This window comes from Echinops telfairi, unplaced genomic scaffold (assembly GCF_000313985.2).
Source record: "Echinops telfairi isolate 266 unplaced genomic scaffold, ASM31398v2 ScPeMD7_5;HRSCAF=22, whole genome shotgun sequence".
In the NCBI taxonomy this organism is placed as follows: Eukaryota; Metazoa; Chordata; class Mammalia; order Afrosoricida; family Tenrecidae; genus Echinops; species Echinops telfairi.
The window spans coordinates 33,746,167-33,770,398 of NW_022103901.1; the positions used below are offsets into that span (position 1 = coordinate 33,746,167).

Below are 24,232 nucleotides of genomic sequence, written 5' to 3' on the forward strand. Positions count from 1 at the left end.
GGTTGCAGTCTCCAGCTTTGCCATGCAACCTGCTGTGCACAGATGACAGCCTCAGAGCCCTGCGGCACTTCTGCCCTGTCCTATAGGGTGTCCAGGAGACCGCATCGGCCTGTGGACAGTAGGTAGTCGATGTTTATTTCAGGGTCTCCCAGCACCATGTTACAGATGCAGAAACTGAGGAGCAGAGAGGTTAGGCAACCACCCAAAGTTGCCCAGCTGCAGAGAGGTGCTTTGGACGTCTCCCAGCCCGGTTCATTTGCCCGTGGACTGCCCAGTGACGTCAGTTTCTGTGTAATGTCACAACCTACTAGCACCCTCTCGCATAGGCAGTCTGTGCCCTTGTGCTGCCTGGCCCCCTGGATACCGAGTTCTACAGAGTGGGGGGTGCAGCTACCCTGAGTGGAGCAAGCCTCCTGGCGTCATGGTTTCCCATGGCACATGCTCACTTCCTGCCTCAGGGCCCCCAGTGGGTCCTTCCTGCCACATTTCCAACTTTTTTTTTATATATATAAGAAAGAGGTTTATATACAAGGGCAATTGAATATTGAAAAAACAGCCCAGTCCAGATCAAGTCCATAGGTCCAATATTAGCCCCTATGCCCAATACCAATCTATAAAGTCCTCTTCAGACTCATGAAATACATGTAATGATGTGGAATGCAGGAGGATCACAGGCCTGTGGGTTGGAGTCTTGTGCATCCAGTGGCATTGTAAGCATTTCAGCGCTGGCAGGGGTCTCTACGTGACTTCTCCGGCTCCAGAGGTCTGATTGGATCAGGGTACATTTCCAACTTTGGTCACCATGCCAGTGCACACGTGATAGCCTGCTGTCTGGTGTGCACTGGGGACAACCACAAGCTCCGGGGCCTCACTGCAATATCTTTTCTTTTACAGTTTCGATGGTACATTTTCATTTTTTTTCTCACCATGAAATCGCTTTAAAAATGAGTAATCACAATCAGTTCTAGTGCTCCCTCCCCCTCCCACATATATTGTTTGTTCCCCCAACCCCCTCACTCTTTCCATCACCCACCCCCCACCTCCCCTATAAACCCTTGCCTCAGTTATTATCTCTGTGCATCTACTCCTTTTGTGCTTCACAAGCTGGCGAACCCAACAGAAACAAAGTGGTAAGGATAAAATAATAATACAAAGATAAAAATACAAATAATGAGTAAGAAAGAAAAGATCACCATCAGCATTTAAAAGACCAGGGAAGAAATTTTTGTCATGGAGCAAGTAAGAAATACTTGCACTTAGAACAGTTTCAGGTTGGGTCAAGAAGGCAGGTCAACTGACCCAACTATCAGAGACCCAATGATCTCTGATAGTTAAGTTTTTGAGACCCTTGCCAGTGGCTAGAGGGGATCTGCCAGCAGCTAATCTGACTAGATGCTCTGCAGATGGGTTTGGGGGCCCCGACTATCCTCCATAGCCCTTTACAAATTGGGTGTTCAGTTTGGACTCTGCTACTTTTCTCTTTGTCATATTTGAATTTTGTTATTGTCATTTTGGATCACACAAGCTGGTGTGCTTCTTCCATGTGGACTTAATCGACTCTTTGCTTAGATGGCTGCTTGTTTGAATACAAGCCTTTAAGACCCCAGACACTATTCCAATTGCTAGCCAGGCACCATCTGCTTTCTTCAGCACACTTTGCTGTACCACCCTTATCTTCAGTGATCATGACATGAAGGTGAGTATCCAGCAGGGCCACGTTCTTGGATTGAGGCTAGAGTTCAGTGGGGGCCCAGATCCATCTGCTTGTCCCTGGGATGTGCAAGACTCAGGTTTATGCAATAGGAAGGGTTACTCCCCGCAGAAAAGCAAGCTCCGCTAGGAGGAGCTTTCCGAGTGTGCATTTTTCCTGCTGTGAGAGTGTGAGCAATTCGCTGTGAGTTAGTGCACCCAGACGCACGCCTGGGAAGGTTCTCTCTGGTCACAGTGAATTTTTTCGTAAAAGCAGTTTTACTTGAATCTCGTTTTTTTGTGATGGCCGATGTAAGAGAACAGTGTGCATCTGTGAAATTTATTTCCTCCTCAGAAAAAAATGCTGCAGAAACTGTTGTGATGTTGAACAAGCTTACAAGGACAGCACTGTAGGAAAAACTTAACATGTACGACGTGTACGAGTGGTTTTCTCGCTTCAAAAGGGTGAAATGTCAATGGATGACAAACCTCGTTCTGGACGTCCATCAACTTCCCAAACGAAAATCAACAAAATTCTTGCCCTTGTGTTGGAAGATCATTGAAGAGATGGGGAAGTTACCTGGGCTATCTCGGAGCTCGGTTCAGCGAATTTTAATGGAAGATTCGGGAATGAGAAGAGTCGCTGTGAAATTTGTGCCTCCAGTTCTTACTGACCAGGAAAAAGAGCGTAGAGTGGAAACATGCCGTGCTGTGAAAGAACAAGCAACCCAGACTTTTCTACCAAGGTCGTTACTGGTGACGAGACATGGTGCTATTCTTTTTTTTTTTTTTTTGGTGGTCATTAAAAAAATATATTTTTATTGGGGCTCTTATGTCTCTTATCACAATCCATACAATCATCCATTGTGTCAAGCACATTTGCATATAGCTACCATTGTCATTTTCAAAGCATTTTCTTTCTACTTGAGCCCTTGGTAACAACTCCTCATTTTCCCCTCCCTCCCCTTCCCACCCTCCCTCATGAACCCTTGATAAGTTATAGACTATTATTTTCATATCTTACATTGTCCAATGTCTCCTTCCCCCACTTTTCTGTTGTCTCTCCCCCTGGGAGGGGGTTATATGTCAATCCTTGTGATCGATTCCCCCTTTCTACCCCCACCTTCCCCTTATCCTCCTGGTATCTCTATTCTCATTGTTGGTCCTGAGGGGTTTATCTGTTCTGGATTCCCTGTGTTTTGGGCTCTTATCTATAGCAGTCTGCATGTTCTGGTCTAATCTGATTTGTAAGGTAGAATTGAGGTCATGATAGTGGGGGGAAGGAAGCATTAAGGAACTAGAGGAAAGTTATGTGTTTCATTGGTGCTGTGCTGCACGCTGACTGGCTTGTCTCTTCCTTGTGACTCTTCTGTAAGGGGATGTCCAGTTGTCTACAGATGGGCTTTTGACCTCCACTCCATGCTTTCCCTGGCCCCCCCTTTTGTTCTGGGTCTTAGATGCCTGGTACCTGATCCCATGGACACCTCATGTTCACACAGGCTGGTGTGCTTCTTCATGTGGGCTTTGTTGCTTCTCAGCTAGATGGCCGCTTGTTTAACTCCAAGCCTTTAGAGCCCTAGACACTATATCTTTTGATAGCCGGGCAGACATGGTATTATTCTTACAACCCTGAAAGCAAACATCAATCAAGCCAGTGGAAGATGCCATTGTTACCTGCCCAAAAAAAGCCCGTCAGGTGAAATCAGATATCAAGATGATGATACTTAGTTTTTTTTTTTAATGTGAGGAGAATAGTGCATTTGGAGTTCATTCCACCAGGTCAGACTGTTAATCAACTTCCTATTTAGAGTTTCTGAAAAGATTGGGTAACTGTGCAAAAATAGGGCAGATGGGGGGCTGGTTTTGCCACCATGACAGTGCACCTGCTCGTGCAGTCAGCTCATTGTGCTAGTTTTTGGCATAAAACAGTATGCCTCTCTTGCCCCACATATCTTACTCACCTGACTTCGCTCCTAGTAACTTCTTTTTGTTTCTGCAAATGAAGAGGGACATGAAAGGGACATTGATTTGAGGACATAGAGGTGAAGAAAAAACGAGGGAGGTGCTGTCAGCTATCCAAACAGATGAGTTTGAAAAATGCTCCAAGAATGGGATCACCGATTTGACAATGTAGTAAATGTAATGGAGAAGTACTTTGAAGGTGATGAGGCTGCTTTGTAAAAAAATGTAGCACTGCCCCTCCCACCCCCCTGGGATGAACAACAAAAACATGGTTGAAAGGAGACAGTGGTCAATGTAAGATATGGAAGCAATAATTTATAGTTTATCAAGGGCTCAGGAAGGGGGGCAGAGGGCCAGGGAGGGAGGGGTAAAAAGAGGAGCTGATACCAAGGGCTCAAATAGAAAGAAAATGTCTTGGAAATGATGGCAACATATGTACAGATATGCTTGATACAATTGATGTCTGGAATGTTAGGGCTGTGAGAGTCCTCACTAAAATTAGTTTTTAAAAATGTAAATGCATAGCTTTGGGGAAAAGTTTTTTTTGTGGGGTGGGTACCTCCCCTGGTACCTTCTTTATTGTGGGGTCAGGAACTGAACCCGTATCATCGCAGAGGTCGACCCTCTACTCAGATCTCCCCACTCCCTTATTGCTTTTGAGTAATTGCTGACCTCTGGGTCTCAGACGGATGGCTTTAGGAGGGCACTGATCTCCGGCACTGTCGTTATTGTTAGTTACTAGCCTGTTTCACTGAAAGGTGATTTCAGGGTGAGCTCGGGTCGGTTTAAAGTGTCTCAGGGCCTTAGTTTCAGGGGTGGGGGGCACTCATCTCTTCTGTTCCAGTCTGACTGGCTTGGTCTGTTTATAAGACTTCTGTTCCACATTCCTCTCCCTTTCTCCCCAGGACAATTCAGGGTGACGTATTCGGAAATAGGACCGTCTAGTTCTTCTGGTCTCTGGGTAGGAATATGGGCTCTCTTCCACATTGCCCCCCCCCCCCCCCACCTCTCCAGGACCGTCCGTCCAGAAGGAGCCCTGTCAGAAGCAACAGTAGACGTCTGCCGCCAGGCACCGTCTCGTTCCTTTGGTCTCAGGGTGGACGAGCTGATGTTTCTTCTTCCCTGAGCTGTCGGTCATCTCCTAACTGTTTTACTCCTGGTGAACCCTATCTGTTGTTCGGGTTCAGATGGACCCTTGTGAGCTTTTAAGACCCCGAACTCCACTCGCTTCACTGGGATTCAGAATGTGATTTCTCTCAGCTGTCGTGCCAATTGACTGAGGTGGCCTCTGAGGCTGTGGTCCTATGGATAAGCTTTCAGGCCAGCAAACCAGTCTTGGCTTCTGTTTGGTTGTCTGAGGAGTGCCTTTGTGTTGTGTTGTGTTGTCAAACATAAACATAGTTCTGTGTACACGTCCCTAGAAGAAGTATAGCCAGAGTGCTCCTCAGAGGCAAGATGGTGAGACTTCTCACGTACTTTGGAGTGTTGTCAGGGTAGGCCAGTTCCTGAGAAGGGTGTCATGCTTGGTGAGTGGAGGGGCAGCAGAAAGAGAGGAAGGTTCTCCACAGGATGGATTGGCATGGTGGCTGCCCAGGGGCTTGAACGTGAGAACAGTTGGGAAGATGTTGCAGGACCGGGCAGTGCAAACAGACAGGGGCATTACAGGTTGGAACTGACTTGTTGGTGCCCGATAAGAACAACAATGAACTATATATTTTTTAAAAAGAAAAAAAAAGACAGTTGCCCTTAAGTGGACCCCAGCACCTGGTGTGCCCCAGGTCAGAGCAGGGCTGTGCCCGTCAGGCCCTCAGTGGCAGCCTCTGGGTGACCTTGAACCTCCAGCCTGCTGGTCAGCAGGCAAGTATGTGCTCATGTGCACTGCCGGGGACCCACTGTTGGTGGGTACTGTTGAGTGTGCTCTCAACATATGACGAGTGAGCTTTCCGGGCTGTAGTTTGATGGGCAGATCCCCAGGGGAGCCCCGGGGAGCCTCTGAGCAGGTTCTGGCCACCCCCGGCCTTTTGGTGCACAGCTGAGCTCCAGCGCGGAGCCGGGCTCCTATTGGACTTGAACAGTAGGGGACACGCAGAGTGTAATGGTGGCGGTGTTTGGCCTCTTCCTCTAACTTCACGGGGTGGTGGAGCGAGCACCCCCGCAGCGTCAGCCCAGGGCTGGTTCCTGTGAGGCTGAAGCCAGACACCCCTCCTCTCTCTGTTTGTCCCAGCTCAACGCCAGCACCCCTCCCATGACCCTCTCCGTTTTTCTTCAGAGTTCAGTCATTGGTGTCAGTGGCCGCACGGAACTTCCAGACCACCCTAATGCTTATGAGACTTGTTAAGGAGGTGTAACAGGTTACAAAGCAAGATCAGGAAAGACTCAGAACACAGTTCTTTGGTCGGGACAGCACCTTGGCCATGCCCACAGGCAGACCTCTCCTTGGGCCTCTTGACCCAGCCCCTGGTTTGCTTCGGCAAGTTTTACAAGGCCTTTTAGCTCCATGAAGCATTCAGCTCTCGCTCCTTGGGGCCAAGGGAAGCCCTTGATGCATCTCTGCCTGGTTCTGCCAAGGTCTCTTGGCATCTTCAGCCATCACCCCTGTTTTTGGCCTGTCTCCTGGGTCTAGGAGGTTCTCAGTGCAGGGACCCTGGGCTTAAAGCATCCCCTCCTCTCCTGTCTCTTCGTGGTAGACAAGCCTCCCCTTTCTGCTCTGGGACAGTCTCTTTTAAGTGAATCAGGAGATGACAAAACTGACCCATCTCCTCTCAAGGTTCCATGCACCTTTTTTACACGAGGTGTAGACTGTCCACTCCCTTGGGTGTGTGTGTATCACAAGCACCTTATTTACACAGCCACTCCATGGGCATTAACAAGGCCACATTCAGTGCTTGACTGCCCCTCACAAAACAACCATGAGCTCCAGAGGTCTGATCTGTGGCTGTCCAGACCAGGACAGTGCCTTCCCGCCTGCTGGCCATCACGGAACCTGGCTCCAGCCCGCAGCTTTCCTTGCTGTCAGCCCTAAGAGGGGACAGGCACTTCTGGGTCTGCTTTTGTGTGTGTGTGCACGCACACGCACCACAGACAGGGTGCGACCTTCAACTTCCTGCCACCTGGACGCTCACCAATAGGACAGAGTCAAAATCCCATGGGCGAAGAGCCACCTGACCCTGTGTGCCCCTCAGCTAATTCCAGTAAGTGGGGGGAGGACGAGGCAGTCACTGTAGCCAGCAGGACTAAGAACAGCCCCTCGGCCTTGAGGCGGTCACTGCCTCATCATGGGGCTTCTGGACCAGGTTTGGGATCCAGGGCCTCTGTCATCCCTGTGCCTGGGGACTTGAGCCACTGTGATGGGGAGGACCAGTGGCTCTACCTGCCATGTGTACAGGTGCTTTTCCTAATCAGCGAGGACACAGCCCACTGCCATCACTGCTTCTACTCTAATTTTTATTGATGCAGAAGAAAGCCCTGGCGACCTCCCGCCCAGCATCCAGCCCCTGAAATCCCTTTGGAACGGGTTCTTTGCCGTGAGTCAGGGTTACCAGAGGGCAACTGCTGGGACTCTTTAATGGACTCAGAAAGGGGTGCTGTGAGCAGTGGGTGGGCCTGATGCAGAGTGGGAACTTCAGACAGAGCGGGGCATGCGTCCAGACCTTGTGCGCATGAGCTGCTTCTGTATGTGCACCTACCTGGGAAACGAGGGCTTAGGAAGTAGCCCCAGCTTGCTGTCCTGTCTGTGTGCACAGTGTAGGCACTGTCTGGAGCACTTTCGAGTGTACACCCAGTGAGGTCTCACTGGCCGTGCTGTGGATTGCCCTACCAGCCTTCTCCAAGTGCCCCCTGCCCCATGGGCTCCTGCCCTCACCTGCTTTCTTCCCAACTCTTAAGAGCCACTGGTGCAGGTCTGCAGGAGGCCTGGTGGTGCAGGGGGCTAAGCGCTGACTGCGGTGTGAGCCCACAGCCACTCTTGGGAGTGTGGTGTGGCAGTGTGCTCTTCTCAGGATGCCAGCCGTGGAGGCCCTGTGGAGGGGCAGCCCTGGCAGGGGCGACCAGCCTCGATGGGCTCCCGCTGCTGCTCAGTGGGTCGTGAGCTTGGGGTCTGGTACCCGTGCCTGTGGAGCTGGTGCTGACTCAGCCCTGGGGGGTTTCCAGGGCTGGGCTTTGGGGAAGTGGAGGGGATTTGAACCTCTGTCTTTTCTGTGAGTCACCCAGCACTTCACTGTTGTCTTCAGCCAGGACTCTGTCTGTCGGTATAGAGAGAGGCTGTTGTGAACTTCCCTTTGGGGGTGGCTACAGCCTCCATAAGAGAGGAGGCTGTCAGACAAAACCGTCCGGGGGTGGGAGGGAGGGTTCGGCTCATGGCAGCCCCACTTTTCACAGAGAACTGCCCTTTGGGTTTTCAATGACTGATTGTTCCGAGGTTGCCTCGCCAGGTCTTTCTTTGGGTGGGCTTGTACTGCCAACCTGTCAGCTAACAGCCGCCTTGTACCCCACCCACCACCTGGGCCTCACAGCTTCTCTCATTGGCTGCCATTGGCCTTTCCCGGTTGCTGGCTCCCCAGGTGGGTAGCCTTTGGCATGGAACTTTGCAGACCCAGCTGAGTGCACAGGTGCATAGACAGGTGGGCTGGGGACTGGAAGGCCCCACTGTGGGGCTGAGCTGACCAGCGTTGCAAAGAGCAGGCAGGGCCCCACCCCAACCAGCACCTCCTCATCAACAACTGTCTTCTTTTTACCAGGAAACTATTTCGCCTCACACTTTTTCATGGGTGGTGAGAAATTCGACACCCCACACCCGGAAGGCTACCTCTTTGGGGAGAACATGGACTTGAACTTCCTGGGCCACCGGCCGGTGCAGGTGAGCCCACGGGGCAGGCTGCCGGGGGTGGGGCTGGAGGTGGCCCGCTCCAAGTGACCCTGTAGGGCAGAGTAGAACTCCATGGGATTTCCAGGGTGGTCATCGACCTGAGCAGACTGCCTGCCGCCTCCTGCTCTGAAAGAACAGCTGACATGTTCACCCCTTCAGGTTAGCAGCCAACCCCTTTGCCCACCGTGCCACCAGGGCTTGGGGCCAGGTTCTTGAGGGACACAGCTGCCTTCATTGAGCCAGCAGCAGGTCCACTGTCCACTGGCGGTATATGAGCTTTGTTGAGTTTATAGGTGGATTCCAACCTCCTGGCCTCTGATAAAAAGAAACCACATCCCCGGAGCAGAACTCAGAACCATCCAGGAGGCGAGGCTTACTGGTCAGGTAGAGAGGGAGGGATCCTGAGCTTCAGCTTAAGAGCGGGACTCCCGCTTGCATTAGAGTTGACACTCACAACCTAGCGGGCAGCGATGGCCCATGGACAGAGTGCAGAGGGCCAGGAGGGAGGGCGGCAGGGGTTGAGGAGTGGAATGAAGGGGAAGGGGGTGAGCCTGCTCTGGAAGCCTTCCCCTTGTTTACGGTCCTCAGGAGGGGCAGGTTCATTTTGCCTTCTCTAGACCCGACGACCAAACCAGGGTGTCCAAGTAGAACTAGCCGCACATGGCTCCATCTGGCTACCATCCTACGGCTCAAGATTGCCAGGACTTGCTTTCGCAGCACCACAGGGTGGGTTTGAACCATCCGCCTCCGGACTTAGTAGTGGAGCAGGTGGGTGAACCCGCCCAGCTTTCCGAGGTTGGAGATACGGTCCAGGGTCTCGGCCCTGCTCTGCAGGGGGCTGTAGACGTGAAGAAGAAAACGGGAGGACGGCCACTAAACAGCAGCCAAGAATGGAGCCAGGACACGTCTGTTGGGAGGGGTCCTGCCCCACAACGCAGGCGTCACAGGCAGGAGCGGCCTGGCGTGTGTGAAGAGGGCGTGGCCCTGGGGCTCTGCTCTGCTCAGGGCTGGGCCTGACTCATGAGCGCCTCCTTGTCAATAGCTTTCTGATTGTGGGGTCGTGGTCATAAGTAGCACAGAGAAACCCCACATACTCCTCACCCCCAAACCCTACTGCAGTGTCACAAGCGTGGCGGTGACAGTAACGTGACCCACCACTGTTGCAGGTTTCTGTGTGGGTGGGTGTCTACACCATCTGCAAATCTGTCAGTATTTTCCGTACCTTCATATCCGGGCCTCTTTTGTTAGTGGGTTTGTTGTTTATGGAAGCTAGGGCCCCAAGTCTGGGCATCAGCAGGGCCTCCCTTTCCCTCAGGCCCTCTCTCTCCCCCGTCTGTCTCCCCTCTGATACAACACCACTCAGCCATGCCAGCGTCCCGCACTGATGACGCCTGCAAGCCCTGTCGGGGCGACTCCCCACAGCACAGTCCTGCTTCCCCCCACGGTCCAGGGCCAGCCCGAGCCCATCAGTGGCACAGCCTGGTCCATAATCGGGTCCACATACCGACTGCTGTCACCGTGTGAAGAGAAGCCTTGTCCATGGGCTGAGTGGACACCTCGTCCCATCACCTTGGACGCACTTGAGAGCCCCCTGACGCCCCCCCACCCCCACCACCCCGTGGCCAGGTTGAGGCTGCTGAGAGCCCTTTCTGGCATTGAGGGGGTCTTGGCAGATTGCCCCAGCAGAGACCCCAGAATCCTCGCTGCTCCTGCTTCACCTGGTGAAGGGAGAGCCCAGCTCCCCATTGCCCAGGAGCCCAGCGGGGCTGTGGCCCTTGCTGGGGAATCACCTGGGCTTCTTTGTGCCCTCCCCCCTCCAGTTTCCATATGTCACCCCTGCCCCCCACGAGCCAGTGAAGACCCTGAGAAGCCTGGTGAACATCCGCAAGGACTCTCTGCGGCTCGTGAGGTAACTCCCCGTAACCTGGGCAGGAGGGCAGGCCAGCGGGGCCTGGTTTCCAGGGCTCGCTGCCTGTGCTCAGGCTTTTCGACAGGGGTGCTTGTGCCCCGGGACACTGGGCAGGGTCACAGCTGGCCGCTCCTGGCATCTGTTGGGTGGAGCCTAGGGGTATAACTCCACACCCTGCACTGCACATGTCCCCACGAAAAGGATCCAGAACCAAGCGTCCACAGTGCCTAGGCTGGGCACCGGGTCCCGGAGACCCAAGGCTCCCCAGCCTTCATGTCAACTTCCCTCACTCACCGAGACTTCCTGATCCCAGTAGCCCCAGAACCCAACTGGGCGTGAGGGAGTCCTGCTCAGTCGGGCTGTTGTGCTGGGCATCGGAAACCTGCAGTCCACTGCACCCCAGGCAGTGGTGGGAGGTGGTCCTGACCCAGTCACTCGGGCCTAGGATCTGCACTTCCACCACGGCCGAGGATACCCTGGGAGGGCCTATGCTGGAGCAAACTCTCTGCTGCCCTGGGAGCCCCAGCCCCCCAGGACCTCAGGTTGCTGATGGGTGTTGTCTGGGTTGCTCCCAGGCTGCAGGGCACAGGGGGGCCCCCACCCATGATGGGCAGCTCCCCGTGTGCCCAAATTGACAAACCTGTGTGAGGTATCCAGGCAGCTCTAATCTGAGAGGCTCACTTCCACTGGGGACCAGGACCTGGGGAGGGGGCCTGATAGTATCTGGGACAGCCCCTGGCCACCAGGGGCTCAACACCTGCGGCCCAGTAACCGTCCCCTGCCCCTAGGTACAAAGAGGACGCGGACAGCCCCACTGAGGAGAACGAGAAGCCTCGGGTGCTCTACAGCCTGGAGTTCACCTTCGATGCTGATGCCCGTGTGGCCATCACCATCTACTGCCAGGCCACCGAGGAGTTCCTGAACGGCATGGCTGTGTGAGTCTGGGCGCCCAGGTGTGGGGCGGGGCCCTGAGTGGATGTGGGCCCCAGGCAGGACTGTGCTCCAGGGTGTTTTCTGGGCAGGTCTTAGCGCCAGGCCTTTCTTCCACGTGGGCCTTCAGCCGAGTGGGCTTCTGGTGTGCGTCACCCAGCCCCAAGCTGGGGCCCCTGTGCACGGGGGAAGAGCTGCTTGTGAGGCTGGGGCTGGTGGTGGTGCCCCTCTTGGAGCGCTCCTCAGAAGTCAGGATGCATCAGGTGGTGGCTGCGCGAAGCCCCCCAAGGGTGGCTGTGCTCACTGCTGCACGTGTAGGTGTGAATGCGCAGCCTCAGCCGGCACGTGGGCATTTGGCAGCACCGCACCGTGCACTCTGCTAGGACCAGGCTGCACAGAGCGGGTGAAGGTGCGGCCCCGGCAGTGGAGGGTTCTGGAAGGGTTGGAGCAGTGTGACCTCACCGAGGGGCTCTCTGGAGAAGTCACCTCCTGCTCCCCTCGGAGAGGGCTGTGGGAGATTATGCCCCACCCTGAGGGCAGTGTGGGTGCTGGCTCCTGGATGGAGGTGACCGCTGGGAGGAAACGTTCATGGGCATCAGGGCCTCACCCCCTTCTTTCTGCTGCCCCTCAGGTACAGCCCCAAGAGCGCCGCCCTGCAGTCGGAGACGGTCCACTACAAGAGAGGGGTGGGCCAGCAGTTCTCCCTGCCTTCCTTCAAGATAGACTTCTCGGAGTGGAAGGAGGACGAGGTGATGCCCCGGACTAGCCCTCCCTGGGCTGACTCCTGCTCTGACCCCTCCTCAGATGGTGCCTCGGCACCAGACCATGCCTGGCTGCCCCCGAGGGCTGAAGCCTGAGCCGATGGGTGGGCAAGGCTGGCCAGGGTCCAGGAGCACCCAGAAGCACTGCTTCCCCCTGGCCTCCGGCTCGGCAGCATTTGGTTCCTCAGCCCAGATGGTTCCACTGGGACTTTGGAGGGGTGGCTCCTCTGGACAGACCCCAGGGCCTGTCCCCCTCACTGCCTCTGCCCTGGGTGCTGCTCCCAGCCAGATGGGGCCCCTGGGTGCTCTGTGGTGCTCCCTTGGTCCTCTCTATGTTTTGTACTGCTGTTGGGCTAGTGGGTCGGTTATGACTCCTTGGGACCCCGTGTGCTGGGGCCCCCATAGGGGAGGGGCCTCTCAGCTGCATCTTTGTGGGGGCCACCAGGTGGGCCGGGACTGTTGACCCCCACTGTTGGTGCCGCCAGGGTTCCCTGTCTCTGCTGTGACCCTGCCTTATCCAGTGGTCACCACTGTGCCACGCCCGCTGACAGTGCCCGCTGCAGTGCCCCTTCACGTGTGCAGGGAGCTGGGAACCCGAGGGCCGGGGGTCAACTCCCCCAGTTGCCCCACCAGAGAAAGATGAGGCTGTTGGCCCCCTTAAAGATTGACCGGCTGGGAGACCCTACGGAGTAGTTGGTTCTGCACTGTCCTGTCGGGCTGTCGTGAGCCCCCTCGTTTGATGGCAGTGGGTGTGATTTTTGGCTTTGCTAATTGAGGCATAGATGCTGTTTTCTCCAGTGTGCAGTGGGGGTGCCATCGGGGTCGGGCTGGCATATTGGCGGAGTTGTGTCTACACACTGGGCGGGCGGTTCACCGAGAGGTCTTTTCCGCTGCACTCTGCGGAAAAGAGGCTTTCTACTCCCATGAAGAATTAGTTTAGGAAAGTTCTAGGGGCCGTCCCACCCGCCCTGTGAGGTCACCGAAAGTCGGAAATTCCTTGATGGCAGCTCGCAAGGATCTTGGGGGCCCAGAGTGGGATGGCTCAGCAGGAAGCAGGTGGGGCTGGCTGAGACCTGGGTCTGTTCCGATCCCTGGCAACCCTGTAGGAGCGCGCGGAACTGCCGCCTCACCGACCTCTCGGCAGGAGCAGAGCCAGGCCCTGTCCCCTGGGGCTTGCAGTGGCCGTCCTTCACTCCGCAGCCGAGCACTTCACTGCTGTGCCACCAGGCTCCGTCAGGGCGGGCGGGGGGCGGGCACGTTGGAGGCTTGGAGGTGGCGGCCAGGCTTGGCAGGAGAGGTAACAGGCTGGCCTGGGGTGGAAGCAGGGGCATTTGCGTGAGAAGGTCAGGGAGCCTGAAGGGAGGTGATGCGGGAGGGGTTTCTCTCAAGGACCCTCACTTCCCTCCATCGGGGGCTGCCCTCCCTGTGCCCCAGACCCTGTCTCTGCATTTCGCCTCTGTGTCCTCACCTCCCTTGCTTCCCCCCTCCTACAGCTGAACCTCGCCCTGGACCCGGGCGTGTTCCCAGTGGTGGTGCAGGCCGTGGTGGACGAAGGGGACGGTGAGCAGCACTCGGCCCATGTGGGCCAGGACCTGGGCTGCCTGCAGGCACACTGCCGCTCTCTCAACCCCCCAGGGGGAGGGGGCGCTGCAGGCCGACCCATGGTGCAGTTCTTGCCTGTCCAGGGCTCACCCGAGGACATCCCCTTTTCTGGGCCAGAGCCAGCCAGCCTTCTGCTCCGTGGCCCCCATGGCTGGTGCCCCTGGCCCTCCGCCTCCCTCCTGCCGTCTCCCTGGCCCAAACCTTTGCAGTGGGTGGGGCTCCTCAGGCACCCAGGGGCCGTTGTCCCGCTCTGGCCTCTGTGAGTGAGGATGGCCGCTGAGAGCAGGCAGCAGTGGGAGGTGACCCAGAGGCAGTGCTGCCCGAGTGCTGGGTTGAGAGTGACCAGGCCTGAGAGAGAGAGGGCTGGCAGAGGGGTCCGTACTGGCAGCTCTAATAGTTCCCCCTCTCCCTGCAGTTGTGGAGGTGCCTGGCCATGCCCACGTGCTCTTGGCTGCCTTTGAAAAGGTAAGTGTTGTCCTCCCCACTGGCCAGTGCAGGGTGAGGGTGGCGCTTGGGAGACAGTAAGAACTTGGGGGCCAGGCTTGGAGACGTGCACCAAGCCCAGAGGCTGGGAAAGGGGACAGTTCCTAGGCTTTCTATCCCACATGGGGCTTTCCAGCCAAGGGCTGTGTCCCACTGGGCGCAGAGATGAAGATTTGTCCCTCCCACAGTCCTCTGATGTCACCGGGTCTCTTGTTGTTAGTTGTGCCCATGCTGGGTGCTTGGAGACGTCAGTGGACAGGTGGGCAAGTGTCTGATTTGCGCCTGGCCCTGATCTCATGCGTGTGGGAACTGGGGGAGAATTCGAGTCTTCCTGGAGCCTCCCCTCCACCCTGTCCGTGGCAGCCGCCACATAGAAGGGGCTCGTCATGGGGAGGGATGGTCTCTGTATTTCCACACGGGGTGCCGGCAGCCCCAAGCTTCCAGCTGCTCATGTTTTGTTGGGGTTATTATGTTGGGGGCCAGGAGATGTGTGGGGTATGTGTGCATATCTGGGTATCTGTGTATTTCCCTCTGCGTGTGTCTGTGTATGTCTTGCATATACTTGTGAGTGTTGAATATATGTGTGTGATGTGTATATGTGTGTGTGTGTAGTCTGATGTGTGTATATGTGCATGTGTGGAGTTGGCATCTGCTTTGTGTGTACGTGTGTGCCTGCACCGTATGTCTGTGCATATGCTGTGTGGGGAGGGGTTGCATGTCTGCTTTGTCTATGTGAACGTGGGTGTTGCTGTTTGTGTGTCTGTGCGTCGGGGGTTCAGCGGGCTGTGCTGAGAGGCACCGGCCCCAGCCTTCACCAAACAAGTGTCCTCTTCACGGCAGCATGTGGACGGCAGCTTCTCCGTGAAGCCTCTCAAGCAGAAGCAAATCGTAAGTTTCTGCTTGCTCTCCTGCACGCTGCTTACACACATACACTCAGTCACTCCAGCGCCCTGCCACCGGAGGCCTGTGTGTTTCCCTGGCTGGGCAGGGATCTGAGTGCAGGCAGCTTTGAACCCCGTGGGTGCCTGGGATGCAGGGTGGTCCCACTGGGTCAGGCCCGCCTCCCAGTGGCCCCAGGCCATTTCCAGGGCCCTCATCCTCACAGCAGCTGACACCCGGCCTTACCTTTCCTCACCGAGCAGCTGGGGGCTCACAACAGCCCACTGGAAACTGCTGGGCCACCAGCCCCCCACCCCCACCATATGTGGACACAACCTCACTCCCCAGTGCCCCCTCCTGGCTGGCCCCTCCTCCCCACATGTCACACAACCTCCTGACAGTCACAAGGGGTTCCTCTGTCCTGCTGCGCCTCCCAGGCCCACAGCCCTGCCTCACCACTGCACCCCAAGCCAAGAATACTTCTTTGACTCACAGCAGCCCTCGGGGCTTCCCTGCCCTGCCATGCTGGGTGCACATGGCCTCCGCTTCTCCCTCGGACCACTGCCTTTTCAGTTAGCAGCCGAGCACTTAACCACCGTGCCACCAGGGCCCCTTGAAAGGCAGCCAGTCCGCAGTCAATACTTGAGGGGAGGACGAGCTGAAGGAGGGAGCGGGACACAGAAAGCCCCACCCTGTCTGTACCTGCTGTCGGGGAGAAGAGGCCAGGGGATGTCCTGTACACCAGCCATGCGGCCCAGAGTCTCTCCTATCTTTGGGGTTGGTGGTGTTCTGGCCACACACGGGGGGACTGGCCTTTTGGGTGGGGATCCCCTAAATGGAACTGAGCTACATTTGGTGTGTGAGACATGGCTGGGGGCTGGGCCAGGCGTGTTTTCCCTGTGTCCGCAGTCTGGGAGCTTTCTAGAAGGTAGATGGAGAGAACCCAGCAGACCTGGCAGGCCTGAGGCACAAGCTGTCAGCGTAGGTGGGAGCAGGGGTGTGCCATCTGCTTGTGTTTTCTTTGAGATGGCCTGGGCTTGACACTGTAGGGCAGGGGTTAGAGTCTTGGAGACCAGAGATGCATACGCTGGTCTGGGAAGAGCAGCCCAGCTCCCGGAGCCCCCGTGTTGCTCTTAAGGACTGATGCAGGCTGGGGTGTCTGCAGGGAGTGGGGGCCAAGCCCCCGTGGCACTCAGTAGGGTCTTTCGTGGTGGATAGCCCCCTGGGACCCTGGCCCTGTGTCCGGTGACTCAGGGTGAGAAGCTGGGCAGGGGCCCAGTGTTCCTGCAGCCCGACACTGGGCTGGCTTCCCCAGGTGTGTCTGGGCAAGGTGGGAGTTGAGCCTTGGAGAGCCCAGCATGCCCCTCTCTCTGCCCACCAGGTGGACCGGGTCAGCTACCTGCTGCAGGAGATCTATGGCATTGAGAATAAGAACAACCAGGAGACGAAGGTAGGGGTGGTTGGGTGGGCCACAGGGTGTGTGTGTGTGTGTCTCCTCTCACCCCCCACCATCCCGTGTTCCCCCACTCCCCACCCCCCGGTCACCAGCACTAGCTGGAGCCAAGGGCCCTGTCCTGACCCTCCTTCCCCCCATCCCCCGGGCTGCTCCTCAGAGCCCACACTTTAACTTAAACAGGTTTTGAAATTCTTATTTTACGCTCTGGGTGAAAATACACAATAAAGCACACACCGATGGATCAGTGACACAGAGTACAACCCTGAGGTGGGCCGCCTGTCTCAGTCCCCCTCGCTGTCACTCTGCCCACCCCACCCACTCCAGCTCACTGCCCCCTCCTCCTTCTCTCCCCTCACAGCCCCTATCGCAGACCTGAGTTTGAGCCGGCTCCCTGGCTTTTATGAAACCCTCTGGCTGCTGGGGCGAGCCGCCCAGAGGCCCTGGCCCAGCCCACTGCTGCCCCCTCCTGGCCACCTCGGGCTATGACCTCATCTCCCGGAGGGACTGCTAGCTGCTGCCCCTGCTGTCCTGTGCTTCACCGCAAGCCCACTGAAGCTGTCCCTGGATTAAGTCTGTGCCAGCCTCGCAGGGCCTGGCGAGTGTGGCTGGGAGAGTCGGCAGTGCTCTGGGCAGTCTGCCGGAGGGTTGATGGGGCTGCAGCCCCCAGCAGGAGCCCTGCTAGGCCAGGGACTGGAAGCTTTCCGGGCTGCAGAGGCAGGCAGCAGTTCTTTCTGGCCCTGTGACCCTTAGTCTTCTCTCTCATGGACTTCACGCGGTCACTGCAGCCCCAGGCAGCTTGAGGTGCCCAGGCCACTGTATTTGCAAGAAGGGGTGAGAGCCACACTTACTGGCTCGTGTTTGAGCGTCCACTCCGAGGGGAGCAGCGAGGCACTCGGCTCTGAAGAGTCACGGCCCCGGACACCCACAGGGCAGTCCCTCTGTCCCGGAGGGTCACCGAGTCGGTCAACCTGTGGCACTGGGCTTGGCGGCTTTGGTTAATTTCAGAGCTGCTGTGGCCTGGTAGTGAGATCTGCAGACCTGTTAGACCTGGTTTGCTGTTTAACTGAGGAAGCAGGCCCCCTCCGGTCAGGTCGTGAGCTCTTCCCCAGCCTTTCTTAGGGCCTGAAGAAGACAGAGAGACCTTTGTACTTGAGTGCAGGACTGGGTTTGGGGCATGTCTTCAGGGTGTAGATGTCAGCCCCCCGGAACTGATCAGGCCCTTTGTGCTGGACAAGCCCCCCCTGGGTCCCTGACCCAGTATCCCACGATGCGGACTCAGGGCTGAGCAAGGAGCAGGCCTCCCTGGACTTGAAGCTGGGCTGACCTTGCGTTGCTGTGGGCTCGGGAACCTCGTCTAAGCCATGGCCCTTGCAGTGGCATTAGTGAGCACTGTGGGAGGGGGACCACCAGCGGCTGCAGCCCACGGTGGGCACTCGCTCAGCGCAGCAATGTTGGGCTCTGTTGGACTTCCCTTGGTCAAAGAGGGTCCAGAATACCTGGGGCCCCAGGATGTTAGTGAGTCCCTACCTGGGCCTGGACTCCTCTTGGAGCCAAGGCCCCAAAGTCGGGTGTCTAGCCTCTAATATGAGAAAATAAATTCCTGTTTGTTAAAGCCACCCCTTGTGGTATTCCAATTATAGCAGCACTCGGAGCACGCTTCTCACCAGTGCTCCCAGAAGCAGTAGTCAAGAGATCAGATGACACACTGCATTAGGCAAACCTGGTGCATGCACAAGGCTCTACGGCGTTCCGCCCAGGAGGGAGGTTCCTGTGAAGACTAAGGTGCGCCTGATCCCAGTCATGGTATTTTCAGTTGCCTCATTTGCATGTGACAGCTGATCACTGAATAAGGAAGACCGAAGAGTACGAATTGATGCATTGCGGTGTGCTGGGGAAGAACATCGCAAGGGCTACGGATGAACACAACCAACAAATCTGCCCTGGCAGCAGTACAGCCAGAGCGCTCCTGAGGGCCAGGATGGAGAGACTTGGTCTCGTGTACTGTGGACATAATGTCAGGAGACACCAGGCCCTGCAGAAGGACATCATGCTTGGGAAAGTCGCGGAGCAGCTAAAAAGAGGAAGGCCTTTCGCAAGATGGATGGACACAGTGGCTGCCACCGTGGGCTCAAACATCAGAGCAATTGAGAGCAAGGCACAGGAGACGGGCTTCCTTCCGCTGTGCACGGGTCACTGTGGTGACTGGATGGTATCTAACAACAACAGGGAGCTAGGACAACTGGGGTGGTAATTTTTAATACAAGGTGGTTTTTGAAAAACACTATTAAAACTTTTCAAGTTAAGGAGCATAAAAAGCTTTTATACAAGCAAACCTGCTGCTTGTCCGGCTGGTCTGGGAGAAGCTGGCTTAAGCCAGCGGGCGGTTCTCTTGTGCAGAGAGCCAGGGCTGTGGACGCACATAAGGCGACGGATGAGTTAGAGGGACAGTGCAGGTGGCTACTCCTGGCACCTGCCGGGAGACCCTGTGCTCACTAAGTGCCACACCTTTGGGCTGTGGGGACACTGGGCCACCACATTACACAGCTGGCCACGAGTTCCTGGATTGGCCTCCCTTACCGCAGCAGCTTCGTGTTAAGTTTCCCTCTTGCCTGGGCAGGGAGCTCTCAGTGCCTTCGGGTCATAGGGCTCCCTGTCCCCCTCGCGGCCCTCCTCCTTGTCCCCCAGCAGCAGCCTCGGGATGGGGGGCTGGAGCTGGTGACAGGACCAGCTGGGGCGGCATGAGCCCCCTTCCTCGCCTCTCGTCTCTCTGTACCACCAACCCCCCTCCCCGCCTCGTCCCTGCAGCCCTCCGACGACGAGAACAGCGACAACAGCAACGAGTGCGTGGTGTGCCTGTCAGACCTGCGCGACACCCTGATCCTGCCCTGCCGCCACCTCTGCCTCTGTAATTCCTGCGCCGACACCCTGCGCTACCAGGCCAACAACTGCCCCATCTGCCGGCTGCGTGAGTGCCGCCTCGGCTGGGGACAGGGTGGGGGGTGGTGCTTGGGGAAGGAGAGAAGGGATTGGCCCCGCTATGGCAGCCGGGCCTTGTCGTTGCAGGAGCAGGGCATGTTGGCGTGCCCCCAGGACAGGTGTCTGCTGGCTGCAGGGACTAGGGGCCCTTTGTTCTGGAGCGCACATGGGAGGGAGTGTGGCTGTGGGAATTTACTTCTGTTCTGTTGTCGAGATGGCGCACAGCGTCAGGGAGACTGACCATTGGCTTCGAGGGTGTGACCCCTCTGCCCCTCCCCATTCACACAAACACTGCGCTCCTGGTGCCTAGCGTAGACCTCCCAGAGGGCGCCACGCTCCAGGTGCAGCGGCACTAGCTGAGCTCCAGGAGCCTGGGGGCTGACCTTGACCTTGGTGTGAGGGTTCCATTTTCGGTGTGGGTCATGGTTCCTGGGTTTCCTTTGGCCTCTGTGGACCCCAGGGCACCCTGCTGACCCCTCCCCTCTGAGCAGGAAGTGGGGCTTGTCCTTGGGCCTCTGCAGCAGGCTGGGAAGTAGGGGTGTGTGTTGGTGTCACCTGCCTGATGAGAGCCCTGTCCCCCTCTGCACAGCCTTCCGGGCCCTGCTACAGATCCGCGCTGTGCGGAAGAAGCCCGGGCCCCTAGGGTCCCCCGTCTCCTTCAGCCCTGTGCTGGCCCAGAGCGTGGACCACGAAGAGCACTCAGTAAGTGCCCCGCCTTCTGCCTGGGGGTGAGCGGAGTGGGCTGGAGTTGACAGTGTTGTGAGGCCTCTGGGCAGCACCAGACAGTCTGGCCTCACCTGTCCCTCGGGCAGGCGTGGCCACCATGGTAGCTGAGCACCCTGACAGCCCTCCCGTGCCAGCCTGTGAGCGCCCAGCGGCCCTGCCTGAGGAGGAGCCACTTGGAGCCCCTGCTCACGGACACCCCTCCTCCAGCCTGACCGCTGTGCCTTTTCCCTCAGCGGGTCTGTGATGCTGCCCTCCTCCGGCCCTCTTGCTGAGGTGGACCGCCGGGGACTTGGGAACCAGAGACCCCTGACTGTAGACCCTGTTTCTGGCTCATAGGAGTCGAAACCTAGAGAGCTAGCAGTGGGTGTTCCCATCGTCCTGGGGACGGTGTGTGGCCCATTGGGAGGTGACCCCCTGGCTGGGTCTGCGGCCCCCTCCTCAACATCTGTCCAGCCTGTGGCCCGGCCTCCCTGGTGGAGGCAGATCCACTGTGACCCTCACAGGATGCATGCCTGTGTGTCCCCTTCAAATCCTGTTGCCTGGCTTGTCTTTTGTACCCTGACCTTGGGCCCCCTTAGCCCCTTGGGACCAGTTTGCTGGAGCACCACCAGCTTCTCACACCAGAAAAAGGCCTTGGTGTGTATCTGGGGGCTGTGGTTTGTTCTGGGGCAGCGGTGGGTACACCTGTTGGTGTGAACACCCATGGTATGGGCTCCAGCTCACAGCATGTGCCCGTTCCGGGCCTGTGGAGGGCTCAGCTCATTGGGTGGGCCACAGGCACTGGCTTACTGCCCAGCGCCCCCTGGGCTTGGAGGCTGTCAGCTCAGGCCTGGCCTGCAAAAAGGTTTCAGCTCGCAGGGTCAGTGGGTCTCGGTGACCCCTGCACCGTGGCATTGTCCCTGGTGAGCAGTGAGTGTAGCTGGCCCTCTTGAATTGGGTGTGTGTGTTGGGTTGGAGTGGCATCTCCCTGGTGGCTGAGATACCACAGGGGTTGTGCCCTCCTGCCCCACACTCCATACTTCCAGCCTGTGGGCGGCACCCAACCTGCCCTCCGCCTGCTCCTGGTTCTGACTGTGAGTGGTCGGTGTTGGGAGTCACCAATGCAGACGCAGGACCCTTGAACGTCTGTCAGAGCCCACCTCAAGGCCCCTGACCGAGGTCCGAGAACCTTCACGGGGGGCTCCTGCCCCTCCCGTAGTTGTAAACCTGTGGTTTTTATCTCGACAGTGCCCCTTTAAAAAACCAAAGTCAAGCCCTGCCTCCCTGGCCAGCAAGAAACCCAAAAGGGAAACCGTAAGTGCGCCTGGGCCGCCTCGGCCGCGCCCTCACTCACAGCCCGCCCGCTGCCTGCCCGCCGGAGAGCCCCCACTGCCGCCCGGCCGCCCGGTGTCCCGGTTCCCTTGTTTCTTGCTGGCAGCGGGACAAGCGTCCAGCGGCACTAACTCACTCACGTGGCTGCTCTTCTGCCTCTCGCATGCTGCGTGCCCGCTATCCTCCGCCAGGGTCTCTGGGCTTCTGACTTCTTGTCTTCCTTGCTGTCTCAGGAACAGGTCAGGGGAACTGGGGGTGGGGTCTCCAAGGGGCTCTCGCCCCTTACCCTGTTATCAGGCCAACCAGCAGGCGGGTCGTCTGAGGGGCCCAGCCCCCCACCCCGCCCCCACTAGACCAGGCTGACCACCTCAGGGAGCAGATCAGAGGAATGAGAAAGTGGGGGTTCTGAGGGGCACCCCCAGCCCCCACTAGGTTAGGGCGACTTGCTCAGGGAGTAGGTCAGAAACCAAGAATTGGGGTGTCTGAGGGGCTCCTGCCCCTGCCCCTGCTAGGGCAGGCCAACCAGCAAGTGAGGGTACTGTGGGACTGAGCCTCCTACCCCAGTGGACCGAGTGACCCTCTTGGAGAGCAAGCCATAAGGATGAGGAAGTGGGACTCTGAGGGGCTCCTACTCCCACCCCCTACCAGATCAGGCCAACCTTCGCAGGCCAGGGGACCAGGAAGTGGGGCTCCAAGAGGCTCTAACTGGCCTCGCAGACCCGGCTCCCAGCCTGGAGACCTGGGGCCAGTGGTTGACCCCCACTCTGGAGGAGGAGGGCCCAGCAGTTCCATCGATGGCAGTGTGGGCACAGGTGCTGGGCAGAGTACTGCGAGCTCAGAGCACTGGCAGCTTGGTGCCGCTTCCTGTCGAGTGCGTGTGGGCGTGGGCACGGGGCCCTCCCACCCCTACCCTTCACCATCAACCTCAATGCACACTCACCCTTGGTGAGGGGCTCCACCCCCAACCAAACTAGGGGTCCCCACCAGCACCCCCTGCAGCAGCAGCTCTCACCCACCCATCAGTGCCCCTGGCTCCTGGGGTCCTAGAGCCTGGCCCCCAACTGGCCTTTCCCCTCGGCATGGCTTTGCTCTCTGCCTTTCCTCGCTGTCACTAACCCTCTCACGACCCTCCCAGCTGAGGCAGGACTGGAGCCAGCGGGGCTGCCCGAGGCCTTGCTCCAGCAGCCAAGCGAGTTGGGCATGTGGATGTCTGGGTGCCCCCCTCCGCAGACCTGACTGGCCAGGAGCACTCTAGCCTGTGTGTCCTGCCTTGAGGGTGGGGACAGGGACCTAGCCTCGGCTGGCCAGATGAAGCTTGTGCCTTTGATTCAAACTCGGGGTTCACTGCTACCAGTTTTAGGGGGCGGGTCTGTCTTCAGAGCAGCTCAGGAGGGGGAGCTTACACCCTGGGAGAGTGGGTTTGGGGGGTAGACTGTCCTCGGGGCTGCGAGCCAGTGTCTGGGGTGCTGGGGAAGCTGGCAGGGTGCCGGGCCAGCCCCTGCTCACCCCCCTTGTCCCTGCAGAGCCCCGACAGCATCCCACCAGGCTACGAGCCGGTCTCCCTGCTGGAAGCGCTCAATGGCCTGCGGGCCGCCTCCCCCGCCGCCCCCTCAGCCCCCTTGTACGAGGAGCTCACCTACTCGGGCGTGTCTGAAGGCCTCTCCCAGGCCAGCTGTCCGCTGGCCGGTACCGAGCAGATGGTGGACAGCGGCCACCAGAAGGGCAAGCCGAGGCCCAGGTCTCCCGACAGGTGAGTCAGTGCTGCCAGCCCACATGTCTGGGTGCGGTGGGAGACCCCCAGCCCCTGCTCTGGGGAGTTCGAGTTCGGTTCATCTGTGTCTTTACATGTTGCATTTCGCCCCATGCTTGCCTAGAAGAACTTAGCAGATTCTATGACGGCCAGTTCTCGTGGCTGTGGTTTACGCCACGAGGCAGTGGTGGGTCAGTGGTAGCATCCTTGCCTGTTGTGTAGGAGGTCCGGGTTTGGATCCTGGCCAGGGATCCATCTGTCCCTGGAGGCCTGTGTGCTGGCAGGGTGCAGTGGAGCTGAGCTGGGTTGGCGCTTACTTCCCACCAGTCCGTGCCAGGCTCTGTGCCCCGGCACTGGGCCCAGCCCTCGCAGATGGCGTGCTTGCTCTCAGGAGGGTGCAAGGCTTGTGCAAGCAGCAAAGCCTCCAGCCAGCCTCCCGCCCCTTGTGTCTAGGCCGCTGGCACAGTGTGCACATCCGAGGCCTTTCTGAGAGGCTGGTCTCAGAGGCACGTCCTGCTCAGTGACTTAGATGGTGCCCATCATGGCCCCCACATTGGATCTGCCCGGACACGCCAGCACCTCGCTCTCCCACGCAGGACCTTCAGGTTCCAGTGGCCTTAGACTCAGGCAGGCAGAGAGGGAAGAGGGCAGACGACTGGGGTCATGGCTCTCTCTCTCCAAGAGGATGGTCAGGCCTCGGAGGGACTATGGGCTGGGTTCTGGGTCTGGTTGCAGGCATGCCGGGAAGCTCGCCTGTTTCCCATGGCAGAGAGAATTGAGTGGGCGCTCGGCAGTGGGCTGTTCCTAGAGTCCTGGTGATGCCATGGGTCAAGCACCAGGCTGCTCACCAAGTGTGGCTGTTCAGATCCCTCAGCCGCTCTACCCGAAACCCTGTGTAGGGTCAGTGAGGCCAGACACGCCTGGTGGTGGTTGC

The 24,232-nt window shown here is 57.9% G+C and overlaps 1 protein-coding gene across 2 annotated transcripts in view; it reads left to right on the forward strand.

Moving 5' to 3' along the window:
* Positions 1 to 24,232, forward strand: part of MGRN1 (mahogunin ring finger 1) — a 39,745-nt gene that overhangs the window by 10,529 nt on the left and 4,984 nt on the right. For both annotated transcript variants that reach the window (XM_004705842.2, XM_045284052.1), the window contains exons 2-13: positions 8,388 to 8,506; positions 10,336 to 10,424; positions 11,213 to 11,359; positions 11,986 to 12,103; positions 13,609 to 13,675; positions 14,133 to 14,182; positions 15,041 to 15,088; positions 16,461 to 16,529; positions 19,341 to 19,500; positions 20,101 to 20,213; positions 21,465 to 21,530; positions 23,072 to 23,298. In XM_004705842.2, coding sequence (XP_004705899.1) covers positions 8,388 to 8,506; positions 10,336 to 10,424; positions 11,213 to 11,359; positions 11,986 to 12,103; positions 13,609 to 13,675; positions 14,133 to 14,182; positions 15,041 to 15,088; positions 16,461 to 16,529; positions 19,341 to 19,500; positions 20,101 to 20,213; positions 21,465 to 21,530; positions 23,072 to 23,298 — 1,273 coding nt within the window. The remainder of the gene's footprint in view (positions 1 to 8,387; positions 8,507 to 10,335; positions 10,425 to 11,212; positions 11,360 to 11,985; positions 12,104 to 13,608; positions 13,676 to 14,132; positions 14,183 to 15,040; positions 15,089 to 16,460; positions 16,530 to 19,340; positions 19,501 to 20,100; positions 20,214 to 21,464; positions 21,531 to 23,071; positions 23,299 to 24,232) is intronic.